We start from the raw sequence: 18533 nt of genomic DNA, 5'->3' as shown, positions 1-18533 counted from the left end.
TTCTCATTTATTAAATTTAATTGTGTTTTAAAACAGTAAATTGAACATGGAAGCTTAAAACTTTCCAACAGGCATCAACTATTTTAGCTTAAAAATACTAGCACATTCTGTTATTACTTTACCATATGTCATTTTCCTATTTGTGCTCCCATATATTCAGTATTTATTTTTCCACACTATTTATGAATTATAATATGCTACATGAAGAATAAAAGCCAGATTTTTACCCCAGTTATCTAACAGGCCTTTTATAAAAGAATTTTTCAGTAAATCACTTTTGAATATAGGTAGGAAGCTTGCTCATCTCATTTGCGTGAATAAATATAGAGTTGATGACTACATCTTTAGATTATATGATTCAATCAGTCATTAGTTAAGGAGAGAATAAACAATGATAGATTTAAAAATCATTGCCAATGCACACATAATTAGTTACACATGGGAAACTGCTCACGGCATTTACTCACTCTTCTCTCAGATCTGTTCACTTGTGGTGGACCATCCTGGAGATACTATCGAGGACTTCAAAAGCAATCACAGCACCACAATCCTATGAGAAGGTTTTGCAGAAAAAAGTGTAAAATTTTATTTGACTAAAATTAGGAATTTAAGACCCAATTCACAGTGTTATGAAACAATCACGGTTTGTTTTTTAAGAAGTAATTAATAAATAATCTGTTTATATTGTTTAAAATATGAAAATCTGGGTAAGCAAAACACGTAATGAATAGAAAGTATCCATATGCCATCACAGTAATCAATGGAAACATTTTTTTAAAATAGGCTTCCAGACCCCATGAATGTGTATGTGGGTTTGCGTATAACACGTCTCCCTATATATCCTCTTTCTGCTTTTGCTCACAGAACACTGCATCATGGGTATGATTACAGATCAATAAATATAGTAATCATATCACACTTAACAGTAAAAGGTAATCTTCAATTAGAGCTTATTATATGCGCCTGGAACTATGCAGAGAATTTCACACATAAAATAGCATTTTGGTTTGTATGGAAGTCATTTGAGTGTGTCTTGTTTCCATTTTACAGAAAAAGAGGCATGGAGAGGTTAAGTAATGTGCCCAAGGTCACAAAACTGATCTGTATTCTGAAATAATATGAAACCAAATTTTTCTATTTTCATGGAAGTATCACTTCAGAGCTCAAACTCATAATCACTATGCTATATAATGTTATAAAATTATATATTAAAAAGCTATAATCCATATAAATTACCTAACCATTACATTTGTTAAATGTAGAAGATTGTTTCCACTTCCAAGTTTCCACAATTATAAATATTACTAGAGTAAATATCCCTAAAATATGTATATCTTTGTAAGCTCAACTAATAATTTAAGATAAATTCATAGAAGTGGAAATGCTGACACAAAGAGGATGAATACTCTGAAGGATTTGGTTTGATTCATATCCTTACATCCTCTCCAACAGTGGAGAATAATTGTTTTTCATAATCTTCACCGATCTTTTAAGCCAAAAATAAATGAAGTAACTCATTTTAATTTGTATTTTTGAATATTTTTCAATAAATTTATTTTTTATTTTTCTTTTGTCACTGAAACAATCAAATGTTGGAACAATATTTCAATAACTGACAAACCAAATTTTAGATATCTGTTGGCTGTCTTAAGACTTAATTCATGCCATGGCTAGTGGTCTTAACTTTTTAAAAAAAAAATACGAGTTTATTAAGACATAATTTACATCCTGTAAAATTATCCATTTTTGACATACAGTTTCATGAGTTTTGACAAATGCATATTGTCCTATAATGACCATAATCAAGTTATGGAACGTTTTATGACTCCCCAAAGTTCTCTGCTTTCCTTTGTAGTCAATCCCTCCTTTAGCCCCCAACCCCTAGAAATCACTGATCTGTTTTCTGTTCTTAGAGTCTTGCTTTTCTAGAGATGTTATATAAATAGATGTGTGTAATATGTAGCCTTTTGGGGTTTTGAGTCTGAGTTCTTTGTTACATGTATCAGTAGTTGGGGGTGGTCCCCATTTTATTGCTGAATAGTATCCTGTTATGTGGATGTTCCACAGTCTGTTTACTCAGTCACCAACTGAATAAAGTGGACATAAACGTTCATGTACAGGTTTGTTTGTGAATATATATTTTTCTTTCTTTTGGATAAATACCTAGGAGTGAGATTGCTGGGCTATACAGCAAATGTATATTAACTTTTATAAAAACTTTTCCAAACTGTCTGTGTCATGTCTAATGGCACTTATGATTTTGAATGGTTCTAAAGTGAATCTTGATACAGATCATTCAGATTTTTACCAACTGGTGCCTCTTTGTGAAAATAGGAATGTTTTTAAATGAGGAGCTTTAATCAGTTCCCTGTTAGACAAGAATTTATCATGCACTAGGGGTCCATTATCCACATTCTCTGATTCTTCTCTGTAAAGTAGCATCAGGATGCTTCCTCAGCAAATCTAAAGCATTTTAAAAAGTTAGAGAAAAACGAAATAACTAAGAAGAATTCAAGTTTATAAGTTAAAAACTAGTATAAAACAAAGCACTGGTACAATTTGCTGATGAGTCACCTTTATCTTTAGTTGTTATGCACAGTGAAACTTATTTATCACAGATTTGTAATAAATGAAACATATAACAAATACCATATAAGAAGCAGTGTGGTGCAGCTGATGGGGAGAGAGGAAATGTTGTAACCGTATACAGAAGAGCTGGGGCTGGCTATGCTGGAGGAGCAAACAAAGAGGGACGTATCTAAACTTAGCAAATCTTGCAACGTCATCTAAGGGGAAATCTGAAGGACCATTAGCCAAGAGAAGAGGAGAAAAAATAATGTTCCAGATAGGGGAATCAGCTTGTGCAAAGGTTTTGTTTGGCAGGTAAGATAAGGGTACAGGGGCAAGAGACTTGAGAATGCTCTTAAAGATTGTTCAGCTGATCAACTATGGGGTCCAGAGTGAGTGGAAAAGACATAGAATTCATAAGGAGCAAGGTAGACCGGAGTGGATGGATAAATTAGCAGTCAGGAAAGTTGCGCATGGCCAAAGAAGCCTTGTGGTGTGCTGGAGGTATGGCAGGAGGTACACTGGGGTTTTATATTGCTAACGGGATTGATGGTGGAGAACAGAGCTGTGAATATGGAATAAAAATGTGGTACACAGTATAGTCATTGGACTTATGGAGGTTAAGAGGACAGAGTGCATGAATACTCACATCTACCAAATAACATAAACACATTAGTACTGATAGAATTATATGAAGTTTCATATCAATACGTTTGGGAAACATTGAGTTAAAGTGAAACAAGTCTTTGCGGCAGGCCTTCTCAACACCTTTATGCATTGTGAAGGTCTAAGCAAGGCATATAATGTGCATTTGGTCCCAAAGGGTTTGAATTTAAAGATTTTTTATTTTTAGAATCACTCAGATTGACTGCTTTTTAAGGCAGTCTTGTACCAGTGAAAGGACAGCATTTTACAGAAAGAATTGATTTTATATCCCTGATAAGGCTTACTTCATTAATCACTTTTCTGCAGCTTTAGGCAGTAGTACTCAGACTGCTGTAAAGGGAATCCATCACTTGCGGCACTTGCAAAAATGGAAAATATCTGGGTTGCATGCCAAGAGACTCTGATCCAGTAGGCCTGGGCTCGGGCCTGGAGGTCTGTACTACATCAGGCATGTCAGGTGATTTGGATATGGAGCCAACTCGTGGCCTGGATCCAGCTGGGCCTGCAGAGCTTATTGGCTGTGTATTAGTATCATCAGAGAGCCTTTAAAAATTCCAATGACCAGGCCATGCCTCAGACCAATTAAATCCAAGTCTCTGGGGTTGCATCAGTATTTTCTTAAAGCTCCCAGGTGATTCCAATATGAAGCCATGGTGGAGAACCAGTGCCCCTAAAGATTTGGTGTGGAAATCTTAGCTTCTTTGGCTTCTTAGGACTGGAAATACTTCATAAGGGCTGTTAGCTAATACTCCAGTAAAAGCTGGGCCTGCCTCTGGTTTAATTAGCTTATCAGAGAAAGCTGCCTAGAGATTTCTCCTTTCTTGGGGGAGAAAAGATTCTTTCAGAAAGTAGCTCTTAGCCCCTTTCTCTGAACAGTACAAAAGGGAAATTTCTGAATGGAAACAAAACTCTGAACTAATATAAAACTCTGAACTGAAACAGAACCACTATAAAGAAATAAATAATCCAAAAGAGTCTTCTTTCCCAAGAGAACTCTGGTTCTGTCACATTTTAGCTTTTATGTCTCCACATCACCAAATTCTTACAGCAACAAGAACTGGCTTAACTTGAATTTCACAATCAGTGTCACAGCTTCAAGCCTAAATTTCACTAATTTCTTATTAAATGGGTCTGACATTACTTCTCTTTACTAAAATACTCAGCAGTTTCACAACCTATCAAAGGAAGACTTCACATGACACAGTAGTGCCTTGGAGCACGTGGTCCATATACTATGCTTTGTCTCTTCTCTCTTCTCCTGCCCACTCTGCCCTCATAAAAGAACACAATGAATGCAAAATAACAACGGACAATATTCAGGATTATGACATCCATCTATCTTTTCCTGATAAAATGTAGGCTTCATCTGCATAGCATTAGGATTGTTTATTATTTTAATTACAAGACCATGAGTTTTTAGCCAAAATCCTTAGTGCCACATGTTTTTCAGATTTCAAAATATTTTATATTTAGGAATATGTGTATTCTGTTACACAAGCATGCTCTGAAACAGCAATTTATAATCAAAGATGGATATTTCTGCAGCAAAACAGGGCATAAATTACCTCATCAGTTCAGGTCATGTTTTTGCCACCAAATGAGTTTGCACCAATTTTATAAGAAACATCTTTGGGTTTTAAAGTTTGTTTGGCTATTAGAATTGTAGATTGGCAGAAGTTTGTACTTTTTGGTCAAAGAAACAAATGATGAGTTTTATTTATAAAATTCCAATTAATCATTAAAAAATTCTTCTCTATTTCTTTATTTTTTTAACTTTTCTTTTTAGCTTCTTTCTGTGACTTTTATAAGCAACTATAAATGAACAGCAGATATGTTTGAGTAAGAATAGGGACCATTTTGTATATAAACTCATTTAATTTTAATAAAAACTCATTCAAATAGGGATTATTATTTCCATTTCACAGACGAGAAAGCTGAGCTTGTGAAAGGTTAAATTGTTTGTGAAAATTTCAGCCCTCATTCAAACTCTTGATATGCAAACTACTTGATTGCAAAGTCCACGGTACCACACAGCTTCCTCACCAATGGAGCTAAAGACATAAATCACTGAATCAAAGACATCATGTGCACAGACCCATTTTATGTTTAGGTTAAAAACCTAAGCTGATTGTTGACAGCCTGCTACTAATACAAAAGCTTTTTATCATCAGTCACCTTGAAAGAATGGAACTGGAACAATATTGAATTTCAGCGTTTGTTCTAACAATATAACAACATAGAACTTGAAATAAACTAGTGCTTTAAGTAAATTAAGTGGATATTTAAATGAACATTTAAATAATATGTAAAACACATTTTGTAGGTGTCCAGAAACCACCCTACTGAGAATGTTCAAGAAGAAAATTCACAGGGAAGGCCCTTTAAAGACTGTCTTGCCAGGCTCTTCAGCTGGATAATGGGAATAAGCCACCGTGAACACCTTCAATTAAGGCAATAAACGTATGTGCGCTGGAGCGCACTGGTGTGGAGTTGGGTTGCAAAGCTAAGGCAAATACAGAAAAACATGTCCTTCTGTGTAGGTTTCCCTTATGACAAAAGGGATCTAGGAACTAGAGTTTGTTATTGCTGTTATTATTAATCTTTTAAATATATTTTATTTTTCACTCAATGGGAATTGAGCATTCCTTAACTAGCTGTTAATGGCTGGTTTTTTGTGTTTGTTTTCCTATAGCTGTAATTCTGAACACTTCCTTGGAGTTCTTTTTTTTGCATTTTCCCCTATGTCTTCAAAGAAAAATGGTGACTGGCAGATCTTGTCAAGTGACCAGTCATCACCAAGGTTTTATATCATAAATATATGACAGTTTTGTTTTAAATAACATTTTTAAAAATTATAGAGTATAATTCCTATGAGTGGAGATATAGGAATGAATATTAGAGTAGAACTTAGAGTTTTTAAAATAGACTCTAGAATTTACCAAATTAAAGAATCCAAAATAATTTTTCAGAAACAAAGCACTTGTTTTCCTATGGAACACCTGCACTCAAGGACTAGACTCAGTATTTTGCTCCCTGGTTTGCTGTGGACTTGAATGAACATTTTCTAATGGATAAGTCGTGTAGCATATTCTAACCTTCAACTATCATCTTCACTATAAACCTCTGTATGTGTGATTGTGGAAAGTACCAGGAAGTGTGCTGATAAATTATACAACCACTTTCTTCTTGTGACTCAGAATTAATCTTTTGTGGTTGAATTTTTTGGTTTGCTTACTGCATGTTTGCACTAGCATCTGCTAATAAATTTTAGTAGTGAGTATTAAGAATTCAGCCAGATTAAAAAGAGAAAGCCTTTTGTCAGCTAGTTTGCTTCATAGGGAGGCCATTTCTTAAGATAAGTGATCTGAAAATGTTAAATGCAATTCTGGTTTTTTTATATTACTGAGAAAAATGCTGATGGGGAAGTGAACAATATCATAGCTTCCTGCATGGGAATTATGCCATCTGTATGTTTCAAATTGTGCATTTACATACCTTGCTAATATAAATTTTATAATATGGAATTGTAGAGGCTTATAGATGGGAAGGACCTTAAATAATTATCTTTTGCCTTCTCTAGATTGGGAGAAAATCACCCCTGTGCTAGAAGACAATTAATCTTATTTTTTTAAAGCCTACTGAAACAAATAATCCATCCCCTTCATTTATGATATGGTTCATTTGCTCTTGCTCTCAGACAGTGAAGTAAATGAACATAAGGTCCCTATCCTCTCTGTGTACTCTTTTCATGTGCTTAGAACCTGTGATTAAATTTCCTCTTAATTTTTCTCTTCCCTATGCAAAGTCACTTCAGTGTCTTATTTTCATATGTTTATCTCTCTGCTAACCACGACCACCTTAAAATGAGGAGCCTGGAGCAGGCTCCTTCTAATTCCAGTCAAGTAGGAAAAATCATCTCACAGGTTAAAACTTAAATGTTGTGTGAATTAGAAAGGGTGCTATTGGGGGGGGGGGAGAAACAGCAGGAGTTTTCCCCAGAACACTGGGATCTAAAAATGCAGTTAGTCTGGAAACAAACTGTTACCCTTGTAGTTTAACGTGGTAATGACTTGGCATGACTTGGCATGAAGAAAAGGGTGATATGGTTTGGAATTTATGAGCAGTGAAAGGAAGTGGCCATGGAAGCACATGATTTTAAATGTAAAGACTGAATTCCAGTATTTTCTCAATCTCAATAGCGCACTTCTATGTTCTGTGCCTCATTATTAAGGTGTCTTATACCATTATGTGTTGCTATAACAGAATACCACAGACTGGGTAATTTATAAGGAACAGAAATTTATTGGCTCATAATTCTGGAGGCTGGAATGTCCAAGATCGACGGCGGGTATCTGGAGGGGGCCTTCTTGTTGCCTCATTCCATGGTGGAAGAGCAAAGAGAGAGTGAGGGGGAGAGAACAAGAGACAAAGGGGACTGAACTTGCCCTTTAATAATGACCCCACTCCTGAGATCGTGACATTAATCCATTCTTGAGGGCAGAGCCTGCATGGCCTAATCACCTCTCATTAGGCCCCACCTCTCAACACTTGCTCTGGGGATTCAGTTTCCAACACATTCAAACGTAGCATAAGGTGACCTTACATCTCTGTGTGGGGCAGTCCTGATTTAAACCTGTTGTCCTTGTATATTAATAGCACCCCTTCTCCCTTCCCCGTGTCCAGGGTGAGATGATCAATTATGTGGTCACCCTACAGTCATCACTCCTTTGTCCCACTGTCCAGCTTGCACTCGTATGCATGGTTTTTCCTCTGCTTCTGTCAAGCTTCGCATTGATCATCAGCAGGTTGTTTCTGATCACGTCTGTGCATTTTAAAGATCTTTTAATATTTAATTCTACCTTCCAGGGTGATGGATGTCCCCTTGAGATCATCTTCAGCAAATTTAATGAGCCTCATGGACCATTCTTTATCTGGGTCAATGACAGGAACACAAGGCCCAGGCCAATGGCCTTTGGGACACCATCCCTTTTCTTTTTTTATACCTTTTCCTTTCTCTCTGCTGCCCCTTCTTTGCCTGTTCTCTGCCCACCAGTTGCTACTTACTGACTGATTCATCTTCAATTTCTATCTTAATATCTTTCCAGCAATTATTTTGTGCTAGGTCTTGTCCAGAGGTGTAACGCTTATGGCAGTTTTGTGCTGAAACACTCTATATCAAATTGTATTTTCTCAGTTCACTGGTTTCAAGTCCCTGTGGGGCCACTGGAAATAAAACTGTGATGTATTATTTCCACAGTTCTCATGTTTTTTATTCAATCATAGTGGATTATATAACTCTGACAAGTCTTCTTTGTCCTAAAGTCATGCTTGTGTTTTTGTAAGGAGAACTCAAGAAAACTTAGAGATGAGCTGCTGAATTTCCTGACATTTTTATTATGGATTTTTTTAAATGAGAAATTTAAGTTTCTAAGGTGTTATCAGGCATTAGTGAAAAAGCCAGCATGATCTGCTCACTACTGATTTTTATTAATATTGTTTTTCTCTGGTATTGAGTGAGTTAAGCCTAGAAAATAATGCCCTAAACTATAGTCAATGATATTCTCCTAGTGTGGTTTAATATGCCTAAAGTCAATTAAAATGACTTTTAATTTCTTCACACACATTTTAAATATGTTTTAACTAGTTAAAACACTTTAACTTGAAAAGAGCTACATGTACATTGAAAAATTTCATGGAATACGTTCATTATATGAAATTCTATTGATGATATCATTGTATATGAAGAGCCACTACTCTTCATATGCAAAAACTGCTACAAAAAACATTCAAAACAGGTATTGTGATGGCAGAATCCATTTGTAATGTTGCTGTTATTTGTTGGGGCTGTCATGTTAGAGCTTGACATAATCCCATAGGTAGCATGATTAATTATGTAAATCAATTTTTCACTGCAGTATTTCAGCAGCTATGACATGACCTGTTGCATGCCTGAATTTATTTAGATATTAACCCTTCCACAGGGTTTCTTTGTAAATTATTCCATTGCTATAAAAAAAAAGTAAAAAAGTCTCTGTAAAGAATTCTATGGTAGAGGTAAACAACAGGGATTGCAGTCTGGAGTCTGGATTCATGCATCAGAAATGAAGTGTTTAAGTAGATTTTTGTCAACTACCAAATGCCATTTCAGTCTGAGCATTTCACCACTTCATTCTGCACCATCTGTCTCACAGGGAGCAATTAATCTGAAACTCTAATATGCAGCATTAAAATTCCATTAACACTGAACAGAATATTAAGGTGTCTTGCATTGCCATTTTTATCTCTCCAAATTTCACTGTTAATTTTGAATAAAATAGGTATAACATTTTAATCTCTTTGGTTAATTAAGAACATTAAATAAAATATATAATTAGCAGCTAAAATTATGTAGTAATACATAGAATTTAGTTTAAGAATGCTGTATGTTTTGGCAACTTAAACATACAGTATATGGGCTAATGATTATTTGTAAGAGTGGTACATATGTTACAAAGCCAATTTTCCCAAGCCTCTCACTTTGTAATTCTTTTTTCTCTTTGCAGAACCACATCACCGCCTTCGCGGAAGTCACATGATATTGAAGCAGATGGTTTTTCACTGCATTGGACATCATCTCTTTTTACCATTCATTCATAACACCCAAAGTTTGTTTGATTACAAAAGAAGTTTATAAAGTTGTCTAATAATTTTTATAATTTTAAAATCAATGTCAACCTATCTGTTTCCCCCACTAGACTGTGAGCTCCTCGAGGGCAGGACTGTGTCGTTCTTTTCCGTATCCCCAGCACCTACCACAAAGCCTAGCATAGAGTAGGTGTTCAATAAAAATTTGATGATCGAAAGAACAAATTAATTCCAAAATAAAACATTCATTTTAGTTTCTCACAGAATCACTGTACCTATGTTAAAAGAAACCACTACATGAATCATATTTGTATATGAAAACCCTCTATTTTGGGCTAGTTAAATTTTTTTAATTTTTCATATATCTATTCAACAGTATGCCATATTTAATTTGAAGTGGACTTTGAAAGTCATGGGGGCTTTTATTTTATTATTCAGCATGACATTATTTCCATCCTAACAGATTTCAGTGTGTGAAATTACTTTACTTTTAGAAAGTACTAAAATAATGTTTGCACATTATATTATGCTATATTTCACTTAAATATCATTCATACTATACATTCTAAGACTGGTGCTTCTGCTTTTGAAGGGGAAAATGCCAATTTTTACTGTAATAAGTAATGTATCATAATTAAAAATTATTTATTTGGACTTCTTCTCCTGACAATTGTGGTTTAATTGATGACTTGTAGGTTTGAATACAGGCAGTATTTTATTTAGGATAGTTTAAATGAGTAAATCTAGCACTGGTACCTTATTATTGAGTAATTTTCCATTGGTAACAGTGTCTGGAAAGTGGTCAAAGGCTCCATTCTGAGGCTTTTTTACTAGTCAATAGTCTGCATCATTTAAATGGGAAACAACCACACCCTGACACATAATTTGAATTATATAAATGCTAAAAATATAGTTAATGTATTTTACCTTGCATTTGTGTAGTACTTTATAGTTTACAAAGTATTTCATTTAATCCTCATAAGAGCCCACCGTAAACATTAAGAGGATGGCTTTATTTTTGTAGATGAGAAAAATGAAGCCAAGACAGGGTAAATAACATGCCCAATCCCAAGCTAGTAAGAGGCATAGTTGAAACTTAAATTCAGGTTGTCTGACCCCAAACCCATTTCCCTTTCAAACATGCCGCAGCTGCCGTGCCATTTTGGACACGGAGGCCTTCCAGAGGTCGGTAGAGTCCTGGGCAACTACCTATGGTTTGAAAAATGAAGAAATGCCAAAATAGAGTTATGAAAGCTGTGCTGTATTTTAAATGTTTATGTTTAAAGAATGAACACTTTTTAAATAAACAGATATATAGTAACCTATTTATAAACCTTTTTAAAAATAGTGAATGTCAAGAGTCTAGATGTGAAGCCCTTTGTAAAAGCAAAGCCTGAAGTCAGCATCTCTCTTTCTGCCTTCACCCCCAGACCCAGTCCCAACTCAGGAGAGGCCCGAGGGGCAGACCTTCCATTGAGCATATGGAGCTAAGGATGGAAATCGCAGTAATACAAGGAAGACAGCTTCCTCAATGACCACTTTGCAATCTTTAAAGCTACCCCAGTGACTTTGGCTTATATAAAAGTAGTTAATTGACTAAAATGAATCTTCCTAACCTTGATAGTACTAAAGAAAGTAAACTTTTAATTTTCTCTGTAATTCCAACAGAAATCAGCAAATAAATATAACCAAAGATTGTCCCTTACTCTCAAAATAGATGATATTTATATTAATACTTGCCCATTTCCATCACTGTGGGGATTAAAACATTTCTACTAGGGCCAAAAAAAAAAAAAAAATTCGTATTTCTACTCATTTCAGACCTTTATAGCAATTCAATTCTTTTGGGAATTTAGAACATGAAAAAGCTTTTAATGCCTTGACCCTCTTTAAAGACTTTTTAGGCAATAACAGCAATGTGGAGTTTATTCACTTGGAATGGAAGTAAAGGGATGATCATAATGTCCTAGAAGGTGGGATTACTAGTAAGGCTTCCAGTGTTTGATTAGTTCTATTGGCTCTACATCAGTTTTCCAAGGAGCCAAGCAAGATTGTTTTTCCTATTGGAAGCCTTAGCTATACATTTGTATATCAATGTTGTATCATTGCACCTTGCTAAACCTGGTCTGAATGCAGGAGTTATAAATTGCTCAAAAACCTAGATTTAACCCAGGATCAGAGTAAGATCATCTCTAATATTTAAACATCATGGGCCCAAGACTGTGTAATGAATAAGCCTGTCATGAAGGTAATTCATTAAAAAAAAGATATATATGAATAAAGTAAAAGCCAGCAAAGAGCCCTTAGTCATGATGCTATTACTGAGAATAATGAAAAACATACTTAAGAAAATATTAATATGTAAATATGTACATATATAGTCTAGTAAAAGCAGGCAAATACATATCATTCTGATAAAGACATCTCCTTTTTATTCTACTTACTTGGGGCCCAGGTCAGCATAAATTGGTCAACCTGAAAATTTCGGTAGTCTCTGTTTGCATGGCAGAAATTCTGCACATGTTTTATCTGATTCTTATGATAACTTAAAAGGCTCTTTTATGTTAAAAGAGAGGTGAAACTTCTTTGACAGACTTTGTCTATTCCACTTCTAACTGGGCCTCTCTTTTCTCAGGATCTATCCTAGCCAAATATCTCAGTTACATTTACCATACAATTTCCTTTGTGAAAGAGCAGTAGGGGAGGAAATAATTCTCTGCTGTGTATTGTATTTTTCAAATAAAATTTAAAAAAATTAAATTTAAAAAGTGAATTTTGATTTTTCCCCACGTGCTGGTCTGTACTGGGAGTGAAGGAACAATGAATGCTTGTTCATGTGTGTGAAAAGCAGAATTCTCAAAGTGTCTGAAGAATGCTTGGAAATAGATCACAGTGGGTCAGATTAGGCCAGTTCTTTGTTTGGACAGCTTGATGACCCCGGATCCCATGGGCCATCCTGGGATCTTACCAATCTTCTTATTTCAAAATCACAACCCCCAGAAAACTATTTGGGGCACTGAGCAGGTATATGATCCACTATATAATCTGCCTCCTGTGTATGAGCAAAGCACAAAGGAATGGATGTAAATTATCTTGTTCCTGCCTTTAGGGCACCATGTATTAAATTTTGGTTGCATGAAAAGTTGCTCTGGAAATATATCAGATGACTCTATTTATGCCTTGTGATCTTCTCACAATTTTCCAGGCATGGATTTTCTAATGAAATGTAAATTATGATTCCTTTAAAATATTAAGGAAATTTCCTCCAGACTCTAAGTGAATGAATGTCTTCTAAGAAGAGAAAAAAGAATATTTAAATTCTTCTTTCCTGTCCCCTTCGCTTTTTTTTTTTCAGAGACAGAGTCTCACTTTGTCACCTGGGCTAGAGTGCCATGGCGTCAGCCTAGCTCACAGCAACCTCAAACTCTTGGGCTCAGGCAATCCTCCTGCCTCAGCCTCCCAAGTAGCTGAGACTACAGGCATGCACCACCATGCCTGGCTAATTTTTTCTATTTTTAGTAAAGACAGGGTCTCACGCTTGTTCAGGCTGGTCTCGAACTCCTGATCTCAAGCAATCCTCCTGCCAGAACGCTAGGATTACAGGCATGAGCCACCGTGCCCAGCCCCCTTGCTCTTTAGTTTATACCTGACTTTTAGTCTAATTGAACCTTAGGACATGGTCAACATTTAATAAAATGTCTGACCTCCCCACTCTGTCTTATGAACTTGCTGAAGCTTTTGTTTAGAGACAAACTTCCTAGTTCTTTACTATAGGCAATAGTAAAGGAAGAGGAGATAATTTTAAAGCAGAATTAAAATAGGAAAAAAAACCATTTAGGACAAAAAAAAAAGGAAAATAACTGAAATGTAAGACCAGATTATGATACATTAATTATATATGTGTGTGTGTGTGTGTGTGTGTGTGTGGTGTATGTGTGTACTTGCTTTGTGCAGTTCTGATTTTCAAAAATTTCACTTACCAAGGTTTAAACAACACTACTCTCCCAACAAAAGGGTTCAAATTTTAGTTATTGGTATAGTAACCGTGAGTAACTGCATAATGTGCAGACTTTGCTGCCAGCTCTCAGTCCACAAGTCACTATATAAATAACACATGCACATACGGTCAGTACCAGTCATGTCACTTCTCTCAGAGTCTGCCAGTGACCAGTCACTGCACATTTATTATTCTCTTCATGCTCAGCAAAGCATGTAGTTACGTTGACTTCTTGTTTCCCAGTAATAAATTCACATGACATCTTTTTTAAAAAATGCATAATTTAAAGAGGATCTGGTCAAAACAAAATGGAACAGCAGCAAATAAAAAAAGGTGATAATACAGAAAATGAAATTTGAATTGAACATAAATAGAGTTACAGAAGACATAGCTGACCTTGAAAATACTGACACTGCCACCAACATCTGAGACATTCTAGAAGTGCAACCAGAAAAACTTAGCAAAAGTGAGCGTATTGATATAAATGAGGGAAAAGTTTGTGATGACAAAGATGAAGATGTCCTAGAGGAAGTGATTCCAACAACAAAAACTTCACATTAAAAGAACTCTTAGAGATATTTCACAACATTGAAAGTGCAAAGGATAAAATATTAGTAACTGATCCAAACTTAGAAAGGAATATGACAATTAGCCAAGGCATTAAAAAAAAGATATTCACCCCATATCCTAAGTTGTATGACAAGAAGGCAACAGAAAACATTGTTCAAACTTGACTTGCTTGGCTTGGACTGCTATGACAAAATACTGTAGACTGAGTGGCCTAAATACAGTCAAGCATCGTTTTAATGACAGGGACATATTCTGAGAAATGCATTGTTAGGCGATTTTGTCATTGTGTGAACATCATAGAGTATACTTACACAAACCTAGATAGTATAGCCTACTACGCACCTAGGCTACATGATATATCTTACTGCTCCTAGGCTACAAACCTATAAAGCTTGTTATTGTACTGAATACTGTAGGTAATTGTAACACCATGGTAAGGATTTGTGTATCCAAACACAGAAAAGTTACACTAAAAATATGGTATTATGACCTATGGGACCAGCATCCTCATATATGCAGTCTGTTATTGACTGGAATGTTAGTATGCAGTGCATGATTGATTAATTCTTATAGTTCTGGAGCCTAGGAAGTCTGAAATCAAGGTGCCAGCTAGCCTGGCTGGGTTCTAGTGAGTGCCCTCTTGCTGGCAGACATGCAGGTGCCTTCTGGATGTGCACATACATGGTGGAGAGACAGAAAGCACACTCAGGTCTTTTCCTTTACTTATAAAGCCACTAATCCCACCATGAGGGCCCCACCCTCAAGGCCTAATCTAGACTAATTACCTCCTAAAGGCCCCACCTACCATCACATTGGAAATTAAGTCATCAACATATAAAATATGCAGGGCACACAAATGTTCAGTCCATAATGAAACTACTCTTGATAAAATTTTTACAAAGAAATGAAACATTTAATTCTCAATGTTTCTATTTTAAATTACCTGGTACCAAATAAATATTAGCTTAGCTATTTCTTCATTTTCTATGCATTTCAAACTGTACATAAGAGAGTTTTTAATGTTTCGACAAAAATGTATAAAAGTAACAATTAACTGTAATTTTTCCTATTGCTTCTTAAGATCACTTGGCATAGTTTCAGATTACATGGTCATTTTTTTGATCCCACAGTATTGTATGAAGTGAGGACTGCCTGTTTATATTTATATATAGGAATGTTTATATATACACATACACACATACCCCTGTATATGTATAAAACCCCATATAAGATTTCTTTTTTAGAAGTAATTTTGTTGATACTTTCTATTAATATAGAGAAATAAGAAATAATGACTGTCAATTATTAGATTTATTTTTATTGTGATTATTTAGTCACTTATCTTTCTATGGCCAAATTAAAAATTACTGGTCAAATCAAAGGATAGAAAGTATTTGTATTAGAGCGTCAACTCAGCTATTCAGAGTACTCATTGGAAGGAGAGGAAGAGGGATCTGGAAAAGTGTTTTTTTCCCCCAATTTTTTGAGCTTGAGATTTTAAGCAATCTTATAAAATTATATTGCTCACATTCTAACTTAGTACATAAATATCTCCATCAAGCATTTTGAACATGAATTATTTTTTGGTGATCTAATTAAGTAGAGCTCTTGAGAATTATAAAGAGATATATAGGGGAGTTTATTCCCTTTATATAAAGAATCTCAGAAGCTATGATTGTTTACCTGATTTTTTTTTTCCTATTCACCTTTTTTATGGCTTTCTCTGCTCTCTGCTGTTAATTCTCATTTTTTCTTGCTTGAAAACTCTCCTAGAAACTTTCTCACCTCTTCAGGTCTGCTATTGTATTTGCCAGCTCAGGCTACCGTAAGAGAATACCACAGATTGAGTGGCTTAAACAACAAATTTATTTCTCCCAGTTATGGAGACTGGAAGTCCAAGATCAAGGTGCCAGCAGGGTTGTTAGGGCTCTCTCCTTGAGTTGCAGACATCTGCCTTGTCCTGCCTTGTCTAGGCACAAATGGAGACAGTGACAGGGCGGAGGAAGCAAGGAGGGGAGGGGAGGGGGAGAGAAAGGAGGAGAGGAGAGAAGAGGAAAGTAAAGGAGAAGAGAGGAGAGGGGAGAGGAGGACAGGGGAGGGAAGGAAGGGAGGGGAGGGGAGGAGACGAGAGAGAAATCTCTATGGTGTCTCTTTCTCTTTTTATAAGGAAACCAGTTCTACAGGATTAGGGCTCCACCCTTATGACCTCATTTAACCTTAATAGCCTCCCTGGAGGCCCAATCTCCAAACACAGTTACATTGGGGATTAGGGCTTCAACACATTCATTTGGGTGGGGGAACACAATTCAGTCCATAACAGCTAACCACTGCCTTAAACTCCATCTCCTATAGTTATGTCCTGCAGAAGAACTAAAGGATGTCAATGTAACACGTACAACCTGGTGTTATTATTAATGTATGTAAAATTAAGTCAATTAGGCTGAAGTGTACTCTACTTCTCTCTTATAAAATAAAATGCTTGGTCTTTGTAATAGATGTTTTCCCTGCTGTTACTCTGACTTATCTGCTGCACTTCTGATTTCAGATGGCTCTCTATGGTTCAAATGAAGGTCATCTGATCATCAAAAGTGGGGCCATGATTATATATTTGTTGTAAGTATATCTTAGAGTTATTTTTTTTCTCATTATTAAAAGTAAAAAAGTGAAACGAGATTTTTGAAGCATAATCTGCAAGAGCCCAAATAGATGTCAAATAATGTTTGCTCTCTTAGAGAATTATTTTAGCATATAGTTCAATGTTAAAATAGTTTTATAATATTATAAATGAAATTTAAACTGTAAGGCTGGTGGCGGGCACCCCTCCCCTGCCTAATGAAAAAAAAAGAAAAAGCCCACGAGAGCTGCTGAGAACAATGCCTGCTAGGCCCAGCTGATTTAAAAGAATAATCACACCTGATGGTTACTATGACAAGGGTCTCCGCTCCTGGGGTCTGTCTTGGTTCCTGGAGTCCACCCATACCACCAGCCCCTCCTATTTCTCCACACCTACCCTAAAACTGAAACGGAAAATTCCTTGCTCTCCCCGCTATAAATCTTTCCGCCAAAGAAACCCCCACCCCCAGCCCTAAAAACATATATAAGCCCATTCAAACTTCTGGGCGGGGTGATTTCTCTGGTCCACTCATGGGACTGTGAAGCTCACCCGGGTCCCTCTCTTGGGATTCGTTACCCCCAGGAGCCCCCCAATAAAGCCCTTTCAACTCTGCTCGTCTTTCTTTCTCTGGCGCCGGCCAATCCAAAAAACCTTTACATAAACCTTTGGGATCCTAAATTGCAATGATTAAAAGTGAAACTTCAATGCTAGGAAAAGTTCAAGCTCCCTTAGCTAGTTTGCTTTATTTATGATTCAGTGCTTTGTATTATAGGAGAACAACTTATGTATTATACCAGATGAGTCTAATGATATGGACTAGGTATTTTGAAATGGTAAATTCATAAGACATATGGTGACAGCCTCTGGGATCAGATCCATATCATTTCAGACGCCTTTATATTTATTCTGAATACTTGGTTCTAATCTTGAAATGCTGGAGATATACACACAAAACAACTGGGCCAACATCAATTGAAACTCTAACACTGCTCACTTTAACAATATATATTTTAAAAAATAACATGGCTATTTTTCAACTGCCATTTATTTTTTCACTATTGCTGGCTCTTTCTAATTCAATGAATTTCCAGGAACATTGTAAGGATAACAGAAGCAATATCAAGCTAAATACTTTTCTATCCAGGTTCATCTAGATGCTGTCACAAAATTGCTTATACTATTTATATTCTGATATAAATTCATGTTATTTATTTTTAAATTTTGGTAGATATATATAAAATTTCATTGTGGGTAATAGACCAACCAAGCATTTTGATTCCTATTGCCATGTGTTGAATGTATTCCCCCAAAATTCACGTGTTTAAAGTCCTAGCCCTCAGTACCTCAGAATATGACCTTATTTGGAAATACGGTAGTTGCAGATATAATTAGTTAAGATGAGATCATACCATAATAGGGTAGGCTTTAGTCCAATGTGATTGGTGTCCTTATAAAAAGGAGAAGTTCAAATGCAGAGTCACACACACAGGGAGA

At 35.8% G+C, this 18533-nt stretch overlaps 1 protein-coding gene across 2 annotated transcripts in view; it reads left to right on the top strand.

Annotated features, from left to right (window-relative positions):
• PLPPR5 (phospholipid phosphatase related 5) overlaps positions 1-12631 on the top strand; it is a 112767-nt gene extending 100136 nt beyond the window's left edge. For both annotated transcript variants that reach the window (XM_069478269.1, XM_069478268.1), the window contains exon 6: positions 9777-12631. In XM_069478269.1, the coding sequence (XP_069334370.1) occupies positions 9777-9809 (33 nt within the window). In that variant the 3' untranslated portion in view covers positions 9810-12631. The remainder of the gene's footprint in view (positions 1-9776) is intronic.
• Positions 12632-18533: the final 5902 nt, after the last annotated feature.

Source organism: Eulemur rufifrons, chromosome 8 (assembly GCF_041146395.1).
Source record: "Eulemur rufifrons isolate Redbay chromosome 8, OSU_ERuf_1, whole genome shotgun sequence".
NCBI lineage: Eukaryota > Metazoa > Chordata > Mammalia > Primates > Lemuridae > Eulemur > Eulemur rufifrons.
Note: the sequence above shows the minus strand (reverse complement) of the source record. Positions and strands in the feature narration are given on the sequence as shown.